This window comes from Myxine glutinosa, chromosome 8, assembly GCF_964187855.1.
Source record: "Myxine glutinosa chromosome 8, kmMyxGlut1.1, whole genome shotgun sequence".
Taxonomy (NCBI): Eukaryota; Metazoa; Chordata; class Myxini; order Myxiniformes; family Myxinidae; genus Myxine; species Myxine glutinosa.
This window is the reverse complement of record NC_136268.1, coordinates 24,451,475-24,474,510: the sequence shown is the minus strand read 5'-3', so window position 1 is coordinate 24,474,510 and position 23,036 is coordinate 24,451,475. Positions and strand designations below refer to the sequence as shown.

Here is a 23,036-nt window from a genome sequence, read left to right as displayed (position 1 = left end):
CAGGTTTATATGAGGGTACACGACACATTTCAGGTTTATATGAGGGTACACTACACATTTTCAGCTCTATATAAGGGTACACTGCACAATTTAAGCTCTATATGAGGGTACACTGCACATTTTCAGCTCTATACGAGCGTACACTGCACATTTTAAGCTCTATATGAGGGTACACTACACATTTTCAGCTCTATATGAGGGTACACGACACATTTCAGGTTTATCTGAGGGTACACTGCACATTTTCAGCTCTATATCAGGGTACACTGCACATTTTAAGCTCTATATGAGGGTACACTACACATTTTCAGCTCTATATGAGGGTACACTGCACAATTTAAGCTCTATATGAAGGTACACTACACATTTTAAGCACTATATGAGGGTACACTACACATTTGCAGCTCTATATGAGGGTACACTACACATTTTAAGCTCTATATGAGGGTACATTGCACATTTTCAGCTCTATATGAGGGTACACTACACATTTTAAGCTCTATATGAGGGTACACTACACATTTTAAGCTCTATATGAGGGTACACTACACATTTTAAGCTCTATATGAGGGTACACTGCACATTTTCAGCTCTGTCTGAGGGTACACTGCACATTTTCAGCTCTATATGAGGGTACACTACACATTTTAAGCTCTATATGAGGGTACACTGCACATTTTCAGCTCTGTCTGAGGGTACACTGCACATTTTCAGCTCTATATGAGGGTACACTACACATTTTAAGCTCTATATGAGGGTACACTACACATTTTAAGCTCTATATGAGGGTACACTACACATTTTCAGCTCTATATGAGGGTACACTACACATTTTAAGCTCTGTCTGAGGGTACACTGCACATTTTCAGCTCTATATGAGGGTACACTACACATTTTAAGCTCTATATGAGGGTACACTACACATTTTAAGCTCTATATGAGGGTACACTACACATTTTCAGCTCTATATGAGGGTACACTACACATTTTAAGCTCTATATGAGGGTACACTGCATATTTTCAGCTCTATATGAGGGTACACTACACATTTTAAGCTCTATATGAGGGTACACTGCACATTTTCAGCTCTGTCTGAGGGTACACTACATGTTTTCAGCTCTATCTGAGGGTACATTACATGTTTTCAGCTCTATCTGAGGGTACACTACACATTTTAAGCTCTATATGAGGGTACACTACATGTTTTCAGCTCTATCTGAGGGTACATTACACATTTTAAGCTCTATATGAGGGTACACTGCACATTTTTAGCTCTGTCTGAGGGTACACTACACATTTTAAGCTCTATATGAGGGTACACTGCACATTTTAAGCTCTATCTGAGGGTACACTGCACATTTTCAGCTCTATCTGAGGGTACACTGCAAGTTTTCAGCTCTATCTGAGGGTACACTACACATTTTAAGCTCTATATGAGGGTACACTGCACATTTTCAGCTCTATCTGAGGGTACACTGCACATTTTTAGCCCTGCCTGAGGGTACACTACATGTTTTCAGCTCTATCTGAGGGTACACTGCACATTTTTAGCCCTGCCTGAGGGTACACTACATGTTTTCAGCTCTATCTGAGGGTACACTACACATTTTAAGCTCTATATGAGGGTACACTGCACATTTTCAGCTCTATCTGAGGGTACACTGCACATTTTAAGCTCTATATGAGGGTACACTACATGTTTTCAGCTCTATCTGAGGGTACACTACACATTTTAAGCTCTATATGAGGGTACACTGCACATTTTCAGCTCTGTCTGAGGGTACGCTGCACATTTTCAGCTCTATCTGAGGGTACACTACATGTTTTCAGCTCTATCTGAGGATGCACTACACACATCCATCTCTATATATCATCTCTACATGTTTTCAGGTTTATCTGAGGATCCACTAGGTACTTTCATCTCAATATGAGGGTACACTACACTTTTTCGGAACAATCTTGACGGTACACTGCACACTTTCAAGATTACTCTTTGGGTTAGACAACACACTATCATATCAGTTCTACACGAGTGTAGATTAGAAATCTTTAATCACGTGCTTGGGCTGAGTTAAAGCACAAAGTGTTGGATTTCTCTTGGAAATTTCTCCTCATGCCATTTGAAATAATAACTTTAGTATTTGTCTGTCCAGTAATCTGACAATGAGTATTGCAGAGGGGGTTCTCTCAAGGCGGTGCTGCCAGTGAAACGTACCTGGATTCTGGCTTCAGGAAGGTCGATTTTAGACGCCAGCCTCTCTCTAGCAAACACGTCCGGATAATGTGTTCGTTCAAACTCTGCATGGAGGTGAATAAAGTCAATTCTCCAGAAACGTGACAATGGTGTGTGTGTGTGTGTGTGTGTGTGTGTGTGTGTGTGTGTGTGTGTGTGTGTGTGTGTGTGTGTGTGTGTGTGTGTTTGTTTCCCTGAAACCGCTCAACAAAAATAATTGAAACTTGGCATGTCATAAACTCCTCACGGGGTATATTGGGTGATAACGATGACATCATTATTAAGTAGTATTCCAGCCGTAATTGGTTTAATCAAACTCTTTATCTTACTATAATTCACCAAATGTCCATCAGTCTGTCTGTCCGTTCGAAGGTACCACAAAAACGGCTGAACCGATCGCAACGATATTTTGGGTGGGTAATCCTAGGACCCCTGGGAGTAAAATAGGCTATATTGTTTTTCCAAGTTTTCCAAGTTTTCCAATTTTCCAGTTTTTCCAAACACGATGGAATAATATTTACCGATATGAACAGCGATGTGGCTTTTGTTGAAATTCAACGTACCAGGAGAGAGTAGATCGACTCCTGACGAACTCTTCCAATATAAACGTGCGGCTCCGAAGTAACACGGCAGCGTGTGCAAAGCGACTGAGAAAGACATGTGGCGGCCGCTTCCGTGTTACAGATTCGGCGCGCACTCTTCACACATAAACGTGCGACTGAGAAAGACGTGTAGCGGCCATTTCCGTTTTGCAGAATTCAATCTTTTTTGAAAATGGGCGCCATGTACTGTTTAGATTTTGATGATTTGCGTGTGATATGATTCAACGGATGTTTATATGAATCGTTTAAAATAAAAAAGCCTTAAATTTCTGATATTTTGCCTTTTAATTTGGGCTTCCCAATTGAAGCCCCGCCCGTGGGGCGGGTACCGTTGCTTGTCCGAAAAATCTGAAACTTCATACATCTGATCTACGACCTGATAAGAGTGAAGAATTAAATGTATGATGTCATCAGTCATGTGGTCTGACGGCCATATTGGATTGAAAATAAAAACGTTTCAAAAATGTTCTCAAGAACCGCTTAACAGATCGATGCAAAACTTCATATGATCTAGTAGCCATGGGGAATATATAGTTTGAATTTTTTTTCATATTCAGCTTCATTGATGCGATTTAGCCTTAATCAATCGGCAATTGTAATGGTCTTTAACTCTTAGATGCAGGCATCAAAAATCCTCCATAAATGCAGCCATAGGGCCTCGGAGGCCCAACGGATGTATTCGTGTAATGTTTTTATTTTATTTTATTTTTTATAGATTTTTTTTTCTTTCATATCCTTTTTCAATCCAAGTCGATGCTCATGGATGTGTATTTGCTCAGAAAATGTGAATCATTGATCCTATTAGTTGGAAGAATCCCATACAAGTAATGAATCTTTTTTCTTTTTTTTGCAAAAAAAATTTTTTTGTTCTTGGTTTTTCAACTTTTTTTTCTCTAAAAAGTTGCGGCTCATGGAGGAGTATTTGCTCAAAAATATGATTCACTAATCCTTTTATTTAGAATGTATATGTCCCCAACTGTCAAAAATCCTACACCTATGCAGCCATTGGGCCTCAGAGGCCCCATGAATGTATTCGTGTAAAGTTTTTAAATTTTCATATTTTTGTCACTGAATTATTTGTAACCAAGTTATAGGAGCATATGGTAAGGCTCATATCAAGAAAATAATGATATAACATAGATGTACAACAACATTTATGCGGGGCCTCGAAGGCCCCAGGCCTGCATTCGTGTCGGATTTTCGGCTTATAAGTGAAGAATGAAGATTTTCCCACGAGCCTGAATGATTTTTTTTGTCACTGAATTTTGTGTAACAACATGAAAGTCGGTGAAAATGAGGCTCATTCCCAAAAAAAATTGTGCAGCATAGTTTTTGCAACAACAAAAAAAAAACCGTGTGGGCCTCCGAGGCCCAATCAATGCATCCAAGGGTTAAGAATAATTTTATTAACATTATTCAAACCTCCCTTGGAGACTGTCTGTATTGCACCAAGATGGTTGGAGCTGAGGTTGGAAATCACCCAGTTGAGTGGAGTTTTGTCTGGAGCTTGGTTGGAAATCACCCAGTTGAGTGGAGTTTTGTCTGGAGCTTGGTCTGTTCCTTGGTGCCAGAGATTGAGGTGCGAGATTTTATGAGGAGAGGTTTCTTTTACAAGCCACCTGGGTCCCATCCCGTGATGATCTTTGCTGATAGATATATTCGTTAATCCTTTCTTGTTTTCACCCTCCACAGAATCATCGTCAGGTGAGTAGTAACACATTGTATTGTCTCTGTTTGATCGTACTCTGGTCGCTGGGCGATCTTTGCATTTTGACGTTCACAAGGTCCTCGTGATGCAACATTCATCATTATTTTCAGATGTGAATTGCTCTTTTCTCTGTTCTTGATTGTGATTGTGGCCTGGCAAACATCAGTGGTTTGTTACCTCTGCCACCAACGGTGGATGGAAATTATGTTTTCACCCCTGTCTGTCTGTCTGTCTGTTTGTTTGTGAACAAGATATCTCAAAAAGTTGTGGACGGATTCGGACGAAATTTGGCAAAGATGTAGCGTATGTGATAAGGTCGAAATGATTAGATTTTGGTGAAAATCTGAATATGGATCCGGGAACTTGAAATTTTAAAGTGATTCTTAACCATTGGGAGATGGGGCCAAAAACTATATATCTCAAATCAAATCTCAGGATATCTCAAAAAGTTGTGGATATATTTGGAAGAAACTTGGTGGACCGGTTGTGTGTGTGACAAGGAAGAATCGATTCAATTTTGGTGAAGATCTGAATATAGATTTGGATATGAGAATTATTTAATTTCTTAAGTGATTCTTCACAATTGAGTGATGGGGATAAAACCAACATATAGCAGGATATCTCAAAAGTTATGGATGGATTTGGACGAAACTTGATGGACCGGTTATGTGTGTGACAAGGAAGAATCGATTCAATTTTGGTGAAGATCTGGATCCGGCTAGTAGAATTTTAAAAGTGATTCTTCACCATTGGGAGATCGGGCCAAAAACGATACAAAGCAGGATATCTCAAAAAGTTGTGGATATATTTGGACGAAACTTGGTGGACCGGTTGTGTGTGTGACAAGGAAGAATCGATTCAATTTTGGTGAAGATCTGGATCCGGCTAGTGGAATTTTAAAAGTGATTCTTCACCATTGGGAGATCGGGCCAAAAACGATACAAAGCAGGATATCTCAAAAAGTTGTGGATATATTTGGAAGAAACTTGGTGGACCGGTTGTGTGTGTGACAAGGAAGAATCGATTCAATTTTGGTGAAGATCTGAATATAGATTTGGATATGAGAATTATTTAATTTCTTAAGTGATTCTTCACAATTGAGTGATGGGGATAAAACCAACATATAGCAGGATATCTCAAAAGTTATGGATGGATTTGGACGAAACTTGATGGACCGGTTATAGGTGTGACAAGGAAGAATCGATTCAATTTTGGTGAAGATCTGGATCCGGCTAGTAGAATTTTAAAAGTGATTCTTCACCATTGGGAGATCGGGCCAAAAACGATACAAAGCAGGATATCTCAAAAAGTTGTGGATATATTTGGACGAAACTTGGTGGACCGGTTGTGTGTGTGACAAGGAAGAATCGATTCAATTTTGGTGAAGATCTGGATCCGGCTAGTGGAATTTTAAAAGTGATTCTTCACCATTGGGAGATCGGGCCAAAAACGATACAAAGCAGGATATCTCAAAAAGTTGTGGATATATTTGGAAGAAACTTGGTGGACCGGTTGTGTGTGTGACAAGGAAGAATCGATTCAATTTTGGTGAAGATCTGAATATAGATTTGGATATGTGAATTATTTAATTTCTTAAGTGATTCTTCACAATTGAGTGATGGGGATAAAACCAACATATAGCAGGATATCTCAAAAGTTATGGATGGATTTGGACGAAACTTGATGGACCGGTTATAGGTGTGACAAGGAAGAATCGATTCAATTTTGGTGAAGATCTGGATCCGGCTAGTGGAATTTTAAAAGTGATTCTTCAGCATTGGGAGATCGGGCCAAAAACGATATAAAGCAGGATATCTCAAAAAGTTATGGACGGATGATTTTGATTAAATGTGATTCTGTATTGTGATTTTCTGGTTTGTTTTGTTTTTGGAGTCACGCTTGTATTAAAGGAAGCAGGTACAAGACCTTGTCTCTGTGCCTATCATTCACGCCGAGCTACCTTTTAACTGAAACCAGTACAATAATCAATAAAGCTGTGGATAATGGCAAAGCATGTGACATGATGGGGTGCATGGATGATATGAGTATATGGGTCATAAGCAGTAGCGTGTTCAGTTAACAATGACATTTTTGTTCAGAATGAGCGCTCGATGCAAGACTGCGCACTTCCGAGTTCTGGTCTAGTTTTGTGTTTGAACTTCTTTAACCATCTTTCTGGCGAAGGATTTCAGGATCTTCTTGCAGCCCGACGACGATAGATGATGAGCAAGAAGTCGAAACTGTCTTCGAAGACCTTGACAGCAAGATGGGGCAGTTCAAAAATTGAGGAATATAACAAAGTAAAGGTGTCTTTAGTGGAAGGAAAGAGTTGTGGTGAAGAGAGTATATCACTAGAGCTCATTAAACGGTATGACGTCATCATTATCATTCTTGACTTTTGTAATGCAGCACTATTGGAAGAAGAGAGGCCTAAACAATGGTCGATCTTAATTATTTATTATTCCCAATCCAAAAACAGGAGACCATAGTGATATTCGCCTAATCTTAATAGTTGCCAAGATCTACATTTTAAATGTTTTTGAATCAAATCCGTCCTGCTCTTGATCAACACCTGAGGTCAAACAAAAATGAATTTCTTGTCGAAAGGTCAATATTATTGTACTGCGACAGCTCATAGAAGGAAGAATTGGTTCACCAATCAAAAGATAGACGCTGATTGGTTTATTTAGATTAAAAGGTCAAATTTCAAGGTTTTTTTTTTTTGGTGTACAAGATCGGGGCGCGTGTAAGAGCTAACATTGGTCACAAAAACACAAACTGACACATAAAACATAAAACATATGATAAAGAGAGCGGGAGAACAAGATGGAGAGCAGGGACGTCGGGAGATCTGTAGGAGGGAGAGGGCTTGGGGGGAGGAGGCGTGGGAATGGGGTGGGGGGGGGGGGGTGCGAGAGGTAAAAAAAAACACATGGGCACAGCTCGGACCTCCAGGAAAGAAGTCGGAATTTCCAAAAAGGGGATATGGAGTGAATTAACGGGGGTAGAAAAGATCAAGGTTGCATAAAATCATCAATTTTCATCCAGTTGACATGAAATTTTAATAATATGCATATTGGGTCACTGAATTGGTTCACCAATCAAAAGCTAGAAGCTGATATTTTTTTTTTTTTAGATGTCAAGCTCAAACGTCAAGGCTGCATAAAATAATCAATTTTCATTTTGTATTTCTTTTTAAACTGCTTTCGTTATTTTGAGCATTCTGAAGTAGACGAAGAATACATCTGAATACAAACGGACATGGACGGGCTTTCCATTTTCCGATGCTTTCTAGTTTATATTTGGTTTTAAATATCAACATCGAGTAGGAATACACAAATAGTGATCGTCATGTCCGTGCGCATGTGTCCGTTCCCAAAGGTTTGTCGTTGTCCCTTCCAACCACTATGATATTCTTTTCCTGTGCTTGCCAACTTTGAATAAAACACTTTTCTCTTGTGAATGACATTTACACTACTCACAATAAGTTCGGGATATTGTGGGAGTGTTTATTTTTTTTATAGGGGTTAGGGTTACGGTATTGAAATCAAGAATGCTGTGTTTTTTCTAGGGCTGTCAACCGAGCCGAGACCGGGACGAAATCCCGGCGGTTTCGGCTTTCGAGACGGTCTCGGGACGGTCCCGAGATAAATTGACTGACGCAATTTCTCGGTAAAAAAATCCCGGTTAAAATTCCAACTTCTTGCAGATATTTTCCATAATAGAGGCATTTATTGAGCCTTGCTTTCATTACTCTGCTTCTGCACAAGCATCATTTTTCGCAAGTGCAGCTGAACTGACACAAACGATGATAGATAAAGTAAACTCACTGTTCCAGGATTTTCCCCTTGTCAACAAACAATGCACTGCAAACGAATCCGAATTCCGAATCCGGATCTTCACAAACATCTAATCATGTCGTCCTTGTCACACACGCTGCATCTCCACAAAATTTCGTCCAAATCCGTCCACAACTTTTTGAGATATTGTGTTCACAAACAAACGGACAAACAGACAGGAGTGAAAACATCATCTCCATCGACCTTTGGTGGCGGAAGTAACGAAATCAGGATAAAGGTCCCAATGAAAATCCGCCTCATCACGACTTTATTTAAACCGTTGAATCCTTCCGCTGTATCACACCGCCTCGCCCCGCCTTACGCTGCGGTCACGTGTCCGTCCTTGGAGACGAGTTACGGAATGTGGTTGCTATGGTCTTTTGCACATTAATATCGAGGGACTCGCTCGAGGCCCCGAGAATGGAGGGACGATGTTTATTCAGATAAAAAACACGTTTATAACGGATTATTCTACACACAATGTATTAATACAAGTACAATACATTATGTAGTTTTATGAAATGAGTTTTTGATGAACGTTTATGTTTAATTGCAACGCTATCTATCTATAATTCCATTAATCTCTGTGTGTATGTGTGTTTGTATGTGTGTTTGTATGTGTGTATGTGTGTATGTTTGTCTGTGACCGCTGTTTCTCGACAACTACCGGTCCGATATACTTGAAACTTGCCAGGTATATTGCTGGGGACCCGAGGATGTGCCTTTTCAAGGTTTGAAATTAATCGGACAAGTACTTACCGAGCTATGGCGATTTAGCCGTTCGCCGTTCGCTTTGGCGTTGCGAATGGACCAAACCATTGCATGTAAATAGAGGGGGGGGTTCTGTGGTCGTTGCGAATGGACCAAACCATTCATGTAAATAGAGGGGGGGGGGGGTTCTGTGGTCGTTACTGCCACGTGGTTTCAAAGTTTTTTTTTGTTGTTGTTGTTTGCACGCATGTTTTTTTGCACCCACGTACGGGCACGCCCTAGGATGTTTACACACACACACCCCTACACAAATTTTTTTTTTTTTTTTTTTTTTGGCAAGGAACGGGCACCCACGTACGGGCACGTCCTAGCTTATATATAGTACGGGCATGCCCTAGTAACTATAAATTGTAAGAATCCCTCGGGGTTTGGTTTGACGGTTTGAATGTGAAAGTATTTTGGTTATCTTATCTCCACTTTAGGCCTGATAAGTTGATTACGTTTACTTTAGTCACAGAGTCAAAATAAGGAGGGGGGGGGGGGTGATCACTACACCGCCTGCTTTATAATTTACTAGCAGAAGTACCCGGGCGGGGGAGGGGATGGGAACGGGGGGGGGGGGGGGGGGGGGAGCGAGCCCCTTGGCGATCACAACTCACAAAATGATAATGAAACTCCAACCGGGACTCGAATATGCCTGGGCAGAAACATTTTCTCCCTCTGACATTCCGAGCAAGAAATTACACGACAATACAAACTGTAATGAGATAACCCGGTCCCGTCGGTGGCCGATCATCTGCATGTAGGCGGTGTATTTTATTTCATCCCGGTAAATGGAAGCTAAGTCGGAATTTAAGTACTCAACATCAGAAATGAATTTTTTTCATTGTTGTTTATATATTGTAATGAAATTCCATTATTTTTGAAGCCTTATTATTTATTTATTTATTTATTTATTTATTTTTTTTTTTTTTTTTTACTTTGCCGGGAACCGAGCCGATCCGAGATCCCGTTATGAAAATTGAAAATTTATCGAGACGGTTCCGAGACGGGATTTTGAATCTAGCTAACAGCACTAGTTTTTTCACACATTAATAACCATAGAATTAGGACCAACAACTTTTTTCAACATAACGAATACACAAAATCAACCACACCGAAGAACCTGCCAATATCCCGAACTTATTGTGAGTAGTGTACATTTATTTTGTATAAGAGATTGTACCGATCTCTGATTGTAATAAAGCCGATTATGTTATAAATATCAACCTTGCCAATATGAACATTCATTGTGTCCAAAATGTTACTGCATGTTGTCTATTAGCAATACCATCTTACAGTCTGATGTCACCAAAAAACTTAAGAACAGCCAAATAACCAAATTAACAATATATATATATATAATTAATAGCTAAATGACCAAATTAACAATACTAGGGCATGCCCGTACTATATATATATCTAAAATTATACCCCCCCCCCTCTATTTACATGAAATGGTTTGGTCCAAAGCGAACGGCTTGCGAGTACGGTGACAATCCCCCCCCCTCTATTTACATGAAATGGTTTGGTCCAAAGCGAACGGCTTGTGAGTACGGTGACAATCCCCCCCCTCTATTTACATGAAATGGTTTGGTCCAAAGCGAACGGCTTGCGAGTACGGTGACAATCCCCCCCCTCTATTTACATGCAATGGTTTGGTCCAAAGCGAACGGCTTGCGGAGTTTGGTAAAGAAATCGCCATAGCTCGGTAACTACTTGTCCGATTAATATGAAACCTTGAAAAGGCACATCCTCGGGTCCCCAGCAATATACCTGGCAAGTTTCAAGTATATCGGACCGGTAGTTGTCGAGAAACAGCGGTCGCATACACACACACACACACACACACACACACACACACACACACACACAGAGATTACTGGAATTATAGATAGATATATACTGTATCTATCTATAATTCCAGTAATCTCTGTGTGTGTGTATGTATGTATGTATGTATGTATGTATGTCTGTGACCGCTGTTTCTCGACAACCACGGGTCCGATATACTTTAAACTTGCCAGGTATATTGCTGGGGACCCGAGGATGTGCCTTTTCAAGGTTTCATATTAATCGGACAAGTAGTTACCGAGCTATGTCCAAAAAACGATTCAACCAATCAGAGAGCAGCGAGCTATCACGTGTGCCGAACGTGGCGAACAGACTCTGCCTCGGACGGCACATTTGAGAGCGTATTCATTTATTTCACGTTGGAAAACTATGTTGCCGTTAAACTATGTTTTAAAACTAAATAAAACTAATTTGCGATTCATCGTAACTGCGATTTGCGACCTTCCGGACAGTGAAGACTTCACTTCCGGCAGCCAATCACAGAACGCGTTGTTGCGAGCCGAGTCGAGCGCGTGCGCCATTACGGTTCGTAATTCGATTTCTTCCGGAGAAAATAATAATTTCTCGATTTCTTATGCGCATTATTTCTCCCAGAGCGAAGGGCGGAAGCGAAGAGCGTTGTTTTTTTTGTTTACGGGCGTACGGGCGTACGGGCGGGGTAGAGCGTACGGGTAGCGTTTTTTTTTTTTTTTGGCAAGGAACGGGCACCCACGTACGGGCATGCCCTAGTATATATAATTAATAGCTAAATGACCAAATTAACAATATATATACTGTATATATATATATATAATTAATAGCTAAATGACCAAATTAACAATATATATGAATGAATGAATGAATGAATGATCGTTTTAAGGCCATTTTCCCTGCTAGAGCGGGGGTTAGCCTTGCGGGTCCCATGACAATCATGGTTCCCTGTTGGAGGCAATGTTTTTATGGCCGGATGCCCTTCCTGGCGCCAACCCTTGGTCGCCTCTTACGATGCGCAGGGGTGTACCTATTCTAAGCGAGGGTATACGCCGGGATCATTCATCCCAGCAAGCTGGTACTCAATTTGCCGACCTCGGAAGGTATGTACAGGCTGAGTCAACCCCCCTGGTGTTAATTCAGAGATCGACCGGGATTCGAACCCATGGATCCTAGGATCCCAAGCCGGCACCCTAACCGCTAAGCCAACACCAGGCTTCAAATTAACAATATATATACTGTATATATATATGTATAATTAATAGCCAAATAACAAAATTAACAATATATATATACTGTATATATATATAATTAATAGCTAAATGACCAAATTAACAATATATATATACTGTATATATATATAATTAATAGCTAAATGACCAAATGAACAATATATATATACTATATATATATATATATATATATATATATATATATATATACGTATATATATATATATATATACATACATATATAATTAATAGCCAAATGACCAAATTAACAATATATATATATATATATATATATATAATTAATAGCCAAATAACAGTCAACCCCCCCACCCCATGCCACATATTTCACAAACTGACCCCCCCCCCCCCCATTCCCCTCTCCAGAATTTACAATCGCGTTCCACCCACCCCCTCCCACTCTTCCCTGCCCCCATTCCCCAGATACAAAGTTCATGATCCCATTCCCAAACCTTTCTCCAAAGCCTCGATCTGCTCTGGCGTGAAAGAAGTCCGGTTCCTTTGGAGCTTTCTTTTGAGTTGGAGCCTGATTTGGGCCTCGTCCGATTCATCACTGGCAGTGCTACCACCACCACTCTCACGAGCCAACTTGGCTGCTTGGCCACAGCTCTCTGAGTTGGCACAGGAAATAGGGGAAGAGAGAAGGGAGGGGTTTGGAGGGGGGTGTTAAAAAAAACCAGTGGAATTGTGATTCAACATTTGAAAAACATCTCATAAATGGTGATGAGGGTCTTCTCGTGTTCACATCAATACTGCTCACATGTTGTAAGGATGATGTTTGGTGAAAGCAATATTGTGAACATAGCAGACACACACGCTCCACAGCGGAGCCTGGATCGGGTAGGCCCAAGTGTTGAGGGGGCGTCTCACATCGTTGTTATAACCATCCTTGGCTCACTATGGGTAGTAATTTTGTGGAGCACCAACTGATAATTTAGCAAGCACAGCGTAGGGAGCAGCACAGATGGCAACCGTGGGGACAGCCATGGGATATTGGACACTCGGCATTACTTGGAACGAGAAAACGAGGCAGAGATTGACAAAAAACCCACGTGTTTCAATAACCGGAACAAAGTTGTGAAATTAATATCGCCTCCAAGAATGAATGTTAATGGATACGAGTACTCATTACATTCGGTAGATGTATTCACTTCAATCCTGATGAGATTATGAAATGGACTCTATATGAGACAGGTATCCATCGACTATTGGCCTCATATCCACCATTAAAGTGGGAAATCAGAAACCTCGATAGAGTTACTTCGAAACACGTTTTGGCCACAAAATGGCCTTCATCTAACAACAACTGCTTCATGGATGCTTCATGGAATCATGGGTCTTGATCATGGATTCTCGCATGCCTTGACTTCTTGGCATGATTTCCACGTGGATTTGAGGAAACTTCTGGACAACAATACCACCGGGACATGTTTGTTTGTAAGAAGGGATTCCACAGAATCTGTAACATAGGCCATTTATGACAGTACCATGGTGTAAATCAAAATTCCTGCCTCCTCGCCAGGAACATGACTCGGTTGTGGGTCAACATGGTCTCTGTTCCTCCAGGATTTGATAAGTAACGGATGAGTATCTCTGTCGGTGTGATTGCAGGACCACAACCCTTTCACACCGCAGAGCTTCCTTTAAGAAAGGTGCTCACTCATCCTCGTTTCATTGGATGTGTCGAGCACAAAAATCACAAATGCTCTTGATACTCACTCGGTGCGATTAAAGTGAAGTCTGGAGCTGCAGGGCACAGCTAAGAGCCGCCCCTCCCCCAGCTATGTGTACTGTTTCTACTATATGTACCATGTGTGCTATATGTTATGTATGTACTATGTGTACAATATGTACTATATGTGCCATGTGTGCTATATGTTCTGTATGTACTATGTGTACAATATGTACCATATGCTTTATGTGCAATTTCCGCTATATGTGCTTTATTTGCGATGTCTGCTAAATCTATGATGTGTGCTTTATGTACTATGTCCGCCATATACACTATGTGTGCTTTATGTGCTATGTCTGCTATATGTATGATGTGTGCTTTATGTGCTATGTCTGCTATATATTGTTGCGGATATGGGATTTGCAGCCATCCATATCCGCTTGTAAATATTCCCCTATTTCCTCAATACTTCCCAACTATCCCCAATCCCCCATTCCCTAGTCCCATTTTCTGTAAACAACACTCTGTAGACCCGACCTCCCCCTATTTCCCCCATTAAATGTCGCACCCAGGTTCACCGCATCTCACGTAGACAACTATAGGACATCTTGCTAGTTATTCTTAGTCTATGTCAGTTAAGGATTCGTTTCCATTAATTCTGACCCTTCGTTGCACCAGAATGTGATTGTATGGCACCGTTAGGAAGTTTAGGACCTCCCAATACCTCCCCGCAGCTCTTCCTCACGGTTCAGAAACAACAACAACAACAACGGCGGCGGCACGGGGAGTGCGCGTCCTCACTCCGGCTTGGTTGGTAGGGGGTGTTGGGAGGGCACCAGGCCTTTCCAACGAGCCGCCATCGAACATGTGCTCGACGGGGTTACCAAGTAGGGGCTCGCTGTCAGCTCCTCGTCAAGGGCGGAGCCCGGTAACCCCCGCACCCAATAGAAGCGGCGGACCGGTCCCATCTGGGGCGGAGCCAACCAGCCGAGGGCGTTTGACTCCCCGCTGAGCATGCGCAGGAAGAGGGAGGTGACGTCAGATGCGCGCTGAGCTTGGAGAAAGAAAGACGCCACCTCCGAGCGCTGTGACACCTCCCCGCATCTCTGGACTGGACTGTGCTTTATCCTGTCCCTGAGCCAAGGTGCACCTTGTGCTATCGACTGCCTGTCCCTTCCTGCCATCAATCCCTGTGTAAGTCAGTCTTGTTCCGTTTGTCTGTGGTCTGTCTGGGATAGATAAGATTGTATCTAAGTGCCTATCTCTTCTGTGTCTTTTACCTCACTCTACCTTGTAATCTACCCCTTTTCTCCACCACTAATTATATCCTCCTCCGGAGGTCTTGAGAACTGTACCCCTTGCGTCGTTTCATTTATCCCAGTCGTTGTGTCCTTTCCATCATTGATTTAGCGTAGCGCGATTTGGCCAACGTTCGAGTGGAATCGGGTGAGTTGGGGGTAATCGGGTAAACTGTACGAACACGGCGGCCATTCCGCTCGATCAAGCAACATCTTTAGCCGTGTCCGTAACAATTGGTGTCAGGAAGTGAGATTGGACCCGAAGCGCGCTTCACGCGCTCGAAATTATTAACTGTGAAATTTGTTTTGTTTTAAAATAAAAACCCGAATTTTGAAAGTCGCGCTATGTCAGATCAAGACGGCTGGGTTCCGGTAGAGGAGAGTGAGGCAGGGTCGATCCAGGACCAAATTGAGGGACAAGAGGAGAGCGAAGCAGTGAGGGCGGCAGGTTCGCAAAATGGCGTCCTCGCGCACGTGGTATCAGACGCACAAAGTGGCGGCTCGCACGAGCGCGGGGTAGCCGCGCCCGCTGCGCAAATAGCGGGAATTGATGTGCGGGACCTCATGGCGCAGATTATTGCAACCATACTAATGGCAAATATGGGGCTAGAAGCAAAAATGGATGCTCAGAGTGAGCGATTGGAGGGCCAAATGGGGGTAATGGGGAACCGGATGGATGCTCAGGGTGAGCGATTGGAGGGCCAAATGGGGGTAATGAGGGACGAAGCGAGGGGTACCGGTGAGGGATTAGACAAGAAATTTGAGGGGTTAGACAATGGGATAAAAGAGGTGAAAAAGGGGTTAACGGGGGTAGAAAACAGAATGGCCGCTCAAGAGAATCAAATGGAAGGGATGAAAAAGGGGTTAGAGGGGTTAGAAAACAGTATGGAAGGCAAATTGAGGGACATGAGACCCCAAGCGGAAAGGGAAGTTAAACAAATGGGGCAGCAGATAGAGGGGGTCAGAATGGGGGTAGAAACTAAATTGGATGCTCACAGGGAGGAAATGGAGCAGATGAGGGTGGCATCTGGGCAGGAGATGCAAGTGATGGGAGAGGAGATCAGAAGAGGTGTGAGTGAGGAGGTCGGAGGAGTGCGGGAGGAGGTGAGGCACTGTAAGGAGCGCATGGAGAAGGAGGTGAGAAAGGGGACTGTAAAATTGCAAGGTGGTATAGAGGAGTTGACGCTGGGAGTAGAACAACTGACAGTGGGACAAAAAGAACTAACGGAGCAGGTTCAAAGGAACACTGCGGTATTAGGAGGGTTAAAAGCGACACAAAACGACATAAAAAATGACTTGATAGCGACACAGAGGCAATGTCAGATGGTACATGAGGGACTGACAACGAGGTTGGACGAGGTGACAGAGGTAATGGAGACGAAGGACCGGCAGGTGAGGACGCACATGGAAACGGTCAAGGTAGCCTTAGAGGACGAACTTGAGGAGACGCACCGGGAAATAAAAGAGGTGAAGCAGAAATTAGAAGAAGTGGAAGAAGGGGTGAGCGAAATGAAGAAGCGACGGAGAGGGGATAAGAAAGGGATAAAAGAGGAGGTAAAAGAATTGGTCCAAAGTCTGTGTTCGGATCGTGATGATGTGCTCATTAACCGGATGAGGGATTCGCAGGTGATGGAGGAGAAGCGAAGAGAAAGAGGACCCGGTGTAAGTGGTGACCAATATGGTCGTGCGTATGATGCGCCAGGTGATTTAATGAGCTTGGGGGTCGAGATGGACCCGGGTGTTCGTGAGAGGCCGTTGGTGAAGTGTGCGACAGGTCTGGTGTGCGAAAAAGGAGGTGTGCGAGAAAGTCCGACTCTGGGGTGTGTGAGGAAAAAGTGCGTGCCAAGGAGTGAGGGTGCTGTCGAGAGTGAGTCGGTCGTAGCGCGTGTGCGAGGGAGCACATGGAAGCGCGTAGTGAGGAGTGTTACGGAGGGTGTAAAGGGAGAATGCACGCCTGTGGTGAGTGTTACAGAGGATGTAACGGGAGAGGGTGCGCGAGAAAGATGTGTGATGGACAGGTGCATGGGGAAAGAGTGCGCTGTCAAAAGTAAGGAAGAGTGTACACCTGTGGTGAGTGTTACAGAGGGTGTAACGGGAGAGTGTGCGCGAGAAAGGTGTGTAACGGACGGGTGCATGAGGAAAGAGTGCGCTGTCGAGAGTAAGGGTGAGTGCGCTGTCAAGAGTGGAGGTGAGAGTAGTAAGAGTGACACGGAGCGTGAGTTGGTTGTGACAGGTGAGAAAGGAAGCACACCTGGAATGGTAGAGCGTGTGTGGGAATGCACGCTGGAATTGGTAGTGAGGCACGTGGTTGGGTGTGCGAGTGAAAGCACACCTGTGATTGTCACAGAGGAGGTGACCGAGGAAGGGGCGCGAAGAGGTGTGTTGGTGAGGTGTGCGAACAACGAATGTGTGCCAAAGTGTTCGGTGGTCAGGTGTGTGACCAAGGCTGTGAGTGGAATGAGTGTACCTGGGTGTGTTAGAGAAGGTACGACGAGGAGCATGGGAACAGCTGGATGTATGGGCAAGAAAGGGGTAGCGTATGCGTGTGAGCATGCAGGTGAGGCATCGACGGTAACCGGGTTAGCGGTTAGAGCGACTTATAGCCGAATCGGGCCCTCGGTGCGTGCCGGGCTTCGCGTGCCGCGAGAACCAGCGGGGATCCGAGCCACGGCGGGTTCGAAAGGACCGCCGTACGCGATCCACGCTGGGCCTCGCTTTGAACGGCCGCGTCCGTGCTCCACTAGGCGGAGCGGGCAGCCCGATAGGAAGGGTCGTCATGGCGACCACTTTTTATTGAGACGTTCCGGCAGGTCGAGATCGGGCAATTGGATGGCTCCGCGCCGAGGTGGTGCGTGGGATCTCGGCCCGGGTAAGCCCCCGTCCCTGCCCCGAATGCGGGACGTATCCAGCCGCTGGCCCAAAACAACCCGCATTCATTGCTCGGCTGTACGAAGCCGAGCTTTAGAAGGGAATTGGCGCACCGAGAGGATCTAATAAGTAGACGGATGATGATAATAGTGATAGTGGTTTTGATCCAAAATTTAGAAAAGTGAATAGAATTGGCAGTAAATAGAAAATTTTTGATTTGTTGAAATTTGATGTGCAAAATTGGTAGTGGGAGATGCCCGATGTGGTGGGATGGCCAATCCACCATCCCTCACAAAGTGTGGGGGCAAAGGAGCACTAGATTATGGGGTATATGGCAGTGAAAACTAGCCCGGGTGGGTTAGGATATTGTGTGTAGGGATCTAGCGAAGATGACATTAGGTAACGTTAAGGTTTAGATAGTGACTGATACCTGTAGTGGGGACGCAGGTAGTTTAGTGTGGATGATAATGACGAGGGAGCGCAATAGTTTAAAGGGACGACTGGGAAGCGCAAGTTTCAGAAGGGAGTAGTTAGATGAGATGATGCTGTGTGAGAACTGGACAGGTGTGTGGAGCAGTGTATGAGTAGTGAGTGTTGTGGATCAGCGCGAATGCGCTTGGGGGAGAGAAGGGTGCAGGCGGCACCAAGTATGAGAGCACAGGTGTGCAAGTACAGGTGTGTGGAATATATGGAGCAGAGAATGAGTGGTGTGGAGAGAGTTGGAGTAAGTGGTACGGAGTGGTGTGCATGGTGCGAAGGTGTGGATGGGGGAAGAGTGGACCCCTTTTCACGAGTACCCGGGGAGGGTAGTTTAAAGAATAGTTAGAAGGTATAGGTAAATTGTGGTTGGATATTGGCATTTGTGGTGCGGATGCAGAATGGTATTGTGGATGGGTGCATTGGTGTGGTGAAATTGGCTGGTCGTGTGGCCTGTTAGTATGAGTGTGAATGGTTGGGCACTCCGCCACTGTTAGATGTCGGCCAGGTGAGGCCGCAGGTGGGCTCTGGGAGCCGTTAGTGTCAGTGGGTGCCTGAGGATCCCGGGTGTGGATCGGGCAGCCCGTGCCAGAGAGGGCACTGAGGGGGTGAGAGTGCGAGAGGGCCTTCCCCAGTTAGTTAGGTTAGGGTGAGGAGCAGGTGAGCTCGGTAGGCAACAACAGTGGTGGAGGTGTGCAGGTGGGCGGACCAGCTGGGAGCGTCACATGACCCAGCCACCGAAATTGTGCGGGGGCACCGAGTGATGAATCGGGGGAGTGAGACCCCAACTTGAGAAGCACCACAGTTTGGTCAATGGGAATTGGTTTTTAGAACCCATAGTGTAAGTTGGCCAATGGATTGGCAGGGAAAGACCCCGGGTAATGTAAAGTTGTTAAAGTCATTTAGGAAATAGTTAGGATTGATGAACCTGTCGCACCATACGCAGCCACTTACCTGAGGTGATGATGATGACTCCACACCTGTGTTTCTTTGTTTTATGTTGCAGGAAATGAGAATTGCTGTTTGGATTTGTGAGACGCATCACGACGTGGATAAGACATTGGGGTGATTCCATCTCTCCCTCCTTAGGAGGGACTGATGATGAATTGGTGATGGCAAATTTTGATGAGAGTTGGGAATGGCAAAGTTGATTGGTTAGGAGGGAGAGAAGACGAATTTGGTTTATGGGAGGAACGGGGAAGACAGTAGGGACGTTTGTTGATGTGAAAAGTAGATGTTTATGGGTAGTGTTGTGTTTTGTGGATACAGTAAGGGGTAAGGGAGGGGCAATGTAGGTTACCTGGTGGGGGGGGGGGGCGTACGGTAGGAACGTACCTGTCTCACCTGGTTCCCATGTGCCCCTAGTGTGCATTACCTAGTATTGCGTGCACTTTTGCGCCCTTACCACCTTACTCACTTGTCTTCTTTTGTCTCCCACCTCCGAGGATCTGGCTTTGGGGCAGAGAGAGAGGAGAGAGAGGTGCTGGCTCCGCAGTTGTGGGCCTGTACTTCCGCTGCTTGCTGCCTGGATCGATACACCATATGGACCGCAATTTTTGTGGCCGCCCACCATGGACCGCAGTTCTTTTGCGGGCAAGCACCACCCGTGGATGGACCTCTGGGTCAACGTGGCACCTATGCCATACAGGTGAACCACTTTTAGTTGGCCCCCCTGACGGCCACAATTTAGAAATGGACGCGGTTGGCGCCTTTCTTTATTTCTAAAGAAGCCAGAAGGCCAAGTGCACTCCAAGAAGGCAAGACCAGCGGCAGAACATCGGCCGGCTGCGACACCACCGGTGACCATGGACACTTAATTGTGCATTGTTACTGAACACTTTATTGGTGCACCGGATGGTGCTGACTGTGCGTATGGGGTGGTGCTTTTGGTGCTTGGACGGGGTGCTCTGCACATTATTAAAGGCCGTAGGGCCACAGGGCACTCGTGGGTTGGTGTATCGATGCTGGCATGCGTGCTCTCTCTCTATGCATAACATCTGCATGTTTTCCTCAAAGAACAGGTCCTGGATCGTAGTGTAAATATCAGTGTTGTATAAATAATGTTCCCTACCGGCTGTATGTTTAGTTTGAGGATGCTTTCCGCGATTCGGTTATCCTGTGGGTGTGTTTCTGTTAGGAGAAGGGTGCAACGTCGCAGGGGGACATATTTACTCATTTGTGAACATCTGTAAAACTGTCGCACTCAGGGTTGAGTTAATAGTAGAGGGAACTACATCTGAGTGCCACACTAACGTAGGTAAAAATTTATCGGGTCGGGACGCCCCGAGGTAGAGAAGGGTGCAATGTTGCGGATATGGGATTTGCAGCCATCCATATCCGCTTGTAAATATTCCCCTATTTCCTCAATACTTCCCAACTATCCCCAATCCCCCATTCCCTAGTCCCATTTTCTGTAAACAACACTCTGTAGACCCGACCTCCCCCTATTTCCCCCATTAAATGTCGCACCCAGGTTCACCGCATCTCACGTAGACAACTATAGGACATCTTGCTAGTTATTCTTAGTCTATGTCAGTTAAGGATTCGTTTCCATTAATTCTGACCCTTCGTTGCATCAGAATGTGATTGTATGGCACCGTTAGGAAGTTTAGGACCTCCCAATACCTCCCCGCAGCTCTTCCTCACGGTTCAGAAACAACAACAACAACAACAACGGCGGCGGCGTGGGGAGTGCGCGTCCTCACTCCGGCTTGGTTGGTAGGGGGTGTTGGGAGGGCACCAGGCCTTTCCAACGAGCCGCCATCGAACATGTGCTCGACGGGGTTACCAAGTAGGGGCTCGCTGTGAGCTCCTCGTCAAGGGCAGAGCCCGGTAACCCCCGCACCCAATAGAAGCGGCGGACCGGTCCCATCTGGGGCGGAGCCAACCAGCCGAGGGCGTGTGACTCCCAGCTGAGCATGCGCACTGCGCAGGAAGAGGGAGGTGACGTCAGATGCGCGCTGAGCTTGGAGAAAGAAAGACGCCACCTCCGAGCGCTGTGACACCTCCCCGCATCTCTGGACTGGACCGTGCTTTATCCTGTCCCTGAGCCAAGGTGCACCTTGTGCTATCGACTGCCTGTCCCTTCCTGCCATCAATCCCTGTGTAAGTCAGTCTTGTTCCGTTTGTCTGTGGTCTGTCTGGGATGGATAAGATTGTATCTAAGTGCCTATCTCTTCTGTGTCTTTTACCTCACTCTACCTTGTAATCTACCCCTTTTCTCCACCACTAATTATATCCTCCTCCGGAGGTCTTGAGAACTGTACCCCTTGCGTCGTTTCATTTATCCCAGTCGTTGTGTCCTTTCCATCATTGATTTAGCGTAGCGCGATTTGGCCAACGTTCGAGTGGAATCGGGTGAGTTGGGGAAGAATCGGGGGAACTGTTAGGTCGCGGCAAGACCACCGCTCGGTAAATAACATCTAATCCGCGATCCGTAACAATATACTATGTGTGCTTTATGTGCTATGTCTGCTATATATACTGTGTGTGCTTTATGTGCTATGTCCGCTATATGTGCTTTATGTGCTATGTCCGCTATATGTATGATGTGTGCTTTATGTGCTATGTCTGCTATATATACTATGTGTGCTTTATTGGATATGTCCGCGATATGTATGATGTGTGCTTTATGTGCTATGTCCGCTATATGTGCTTTATGTGCTATGTCCGCTATATGTGCTTTATGTACTATGTCCGCTACATGTATGATGTGTGCTTTATGTGCTATGTCTGCTATATATACTGGGTGTGCTTTATGTGCTATGTCCGCTATATGTATAATGTGTGCTTTATGTGCTATGTCTGCTATATATACTATGTGTGCTTTATGTGATATGTCCGCTATATGTATGATGTTGAAGGAACTGCGCTCCAACGCGAGTCGAAAGAATTGACGCGACCAAAGACGGAATTCGTCCGAGTTGCTTTATTGAAACAAAACAGCTCAGGTATTCTGACAAGCCCGTTTTTCGGGCAACAATATATATACACATTTATGTCGGGAAGTTTGCCCGGCAAAAGCTATACCGGGCATGCCCGGGTATCAAGGGCGAGCCTTGGAAAGGCGAGTCTGGACCTGCCCGGGCGTGTTTGGCTGCGGCCTGGCAAGTCGAGGCTGGGCGTGCCCGGGCGCTCTGGGCGAGCACTGGAAAGGCGATAGCGGGCATGCCCGGACGCTCTGGGCGAGCCCTGGAAAGGCGATAGCGGGCATGCCCGGACGCTCTGGGCGTGCCCTGGAAAGGCGATAGCGGGCATGCCCGGACGCTCTGGGCGAGCCCTGGAAAGGCGATAGCGGGCATGCCCGGACGCTCTGGGCGAGCCCTGGAAAGGCGAGAGCGGGCATGCCCGGGAAAGACGAGACCGGGCGTGCCCGGGAGGTTCGGGCGTGCCTGGGAACAGTGAGTCCGGGCATGCCCGGGAGAGGCGCGTCTGGCCGTGTTCTGGCCGGTGCAAGGCGATTATGTACATCCAGCGGTAGCCGCTACACACGCCCCTCCAGAATCGACCTGCACC

At 45.1% G+C, this 23,036-nt stretch overlaps 1 protein-coding gene across 1 annotated transcript in view; it reads right to left on the bottom strand.

The window, feature by feature from the left end:
- LOC137432040 (paired box protein Pax-6) overlaps positions 1–23,036 on the bottom strand; it is a 56,244-nt gene that overhangs the window by 11,469 nt on the left and 21,739 nt on the right. Inside the window, exons 5-6 of the mRNA XM_078783938.1 lie at positions 12,659–12,817; positions 2,216–2,298 (exon numbers count right to left, since the gene is read on the bottom strand). Of these exons, the coding sequence (XP_078640064.1) occupies positions 2,216–2,298; positions 12,659–12,817 (242 nt within the window). The remainder of the gene's footprint in view (positions 1–2,215; positions 2,299–12,658; positions 12,818–23,036) is intronic.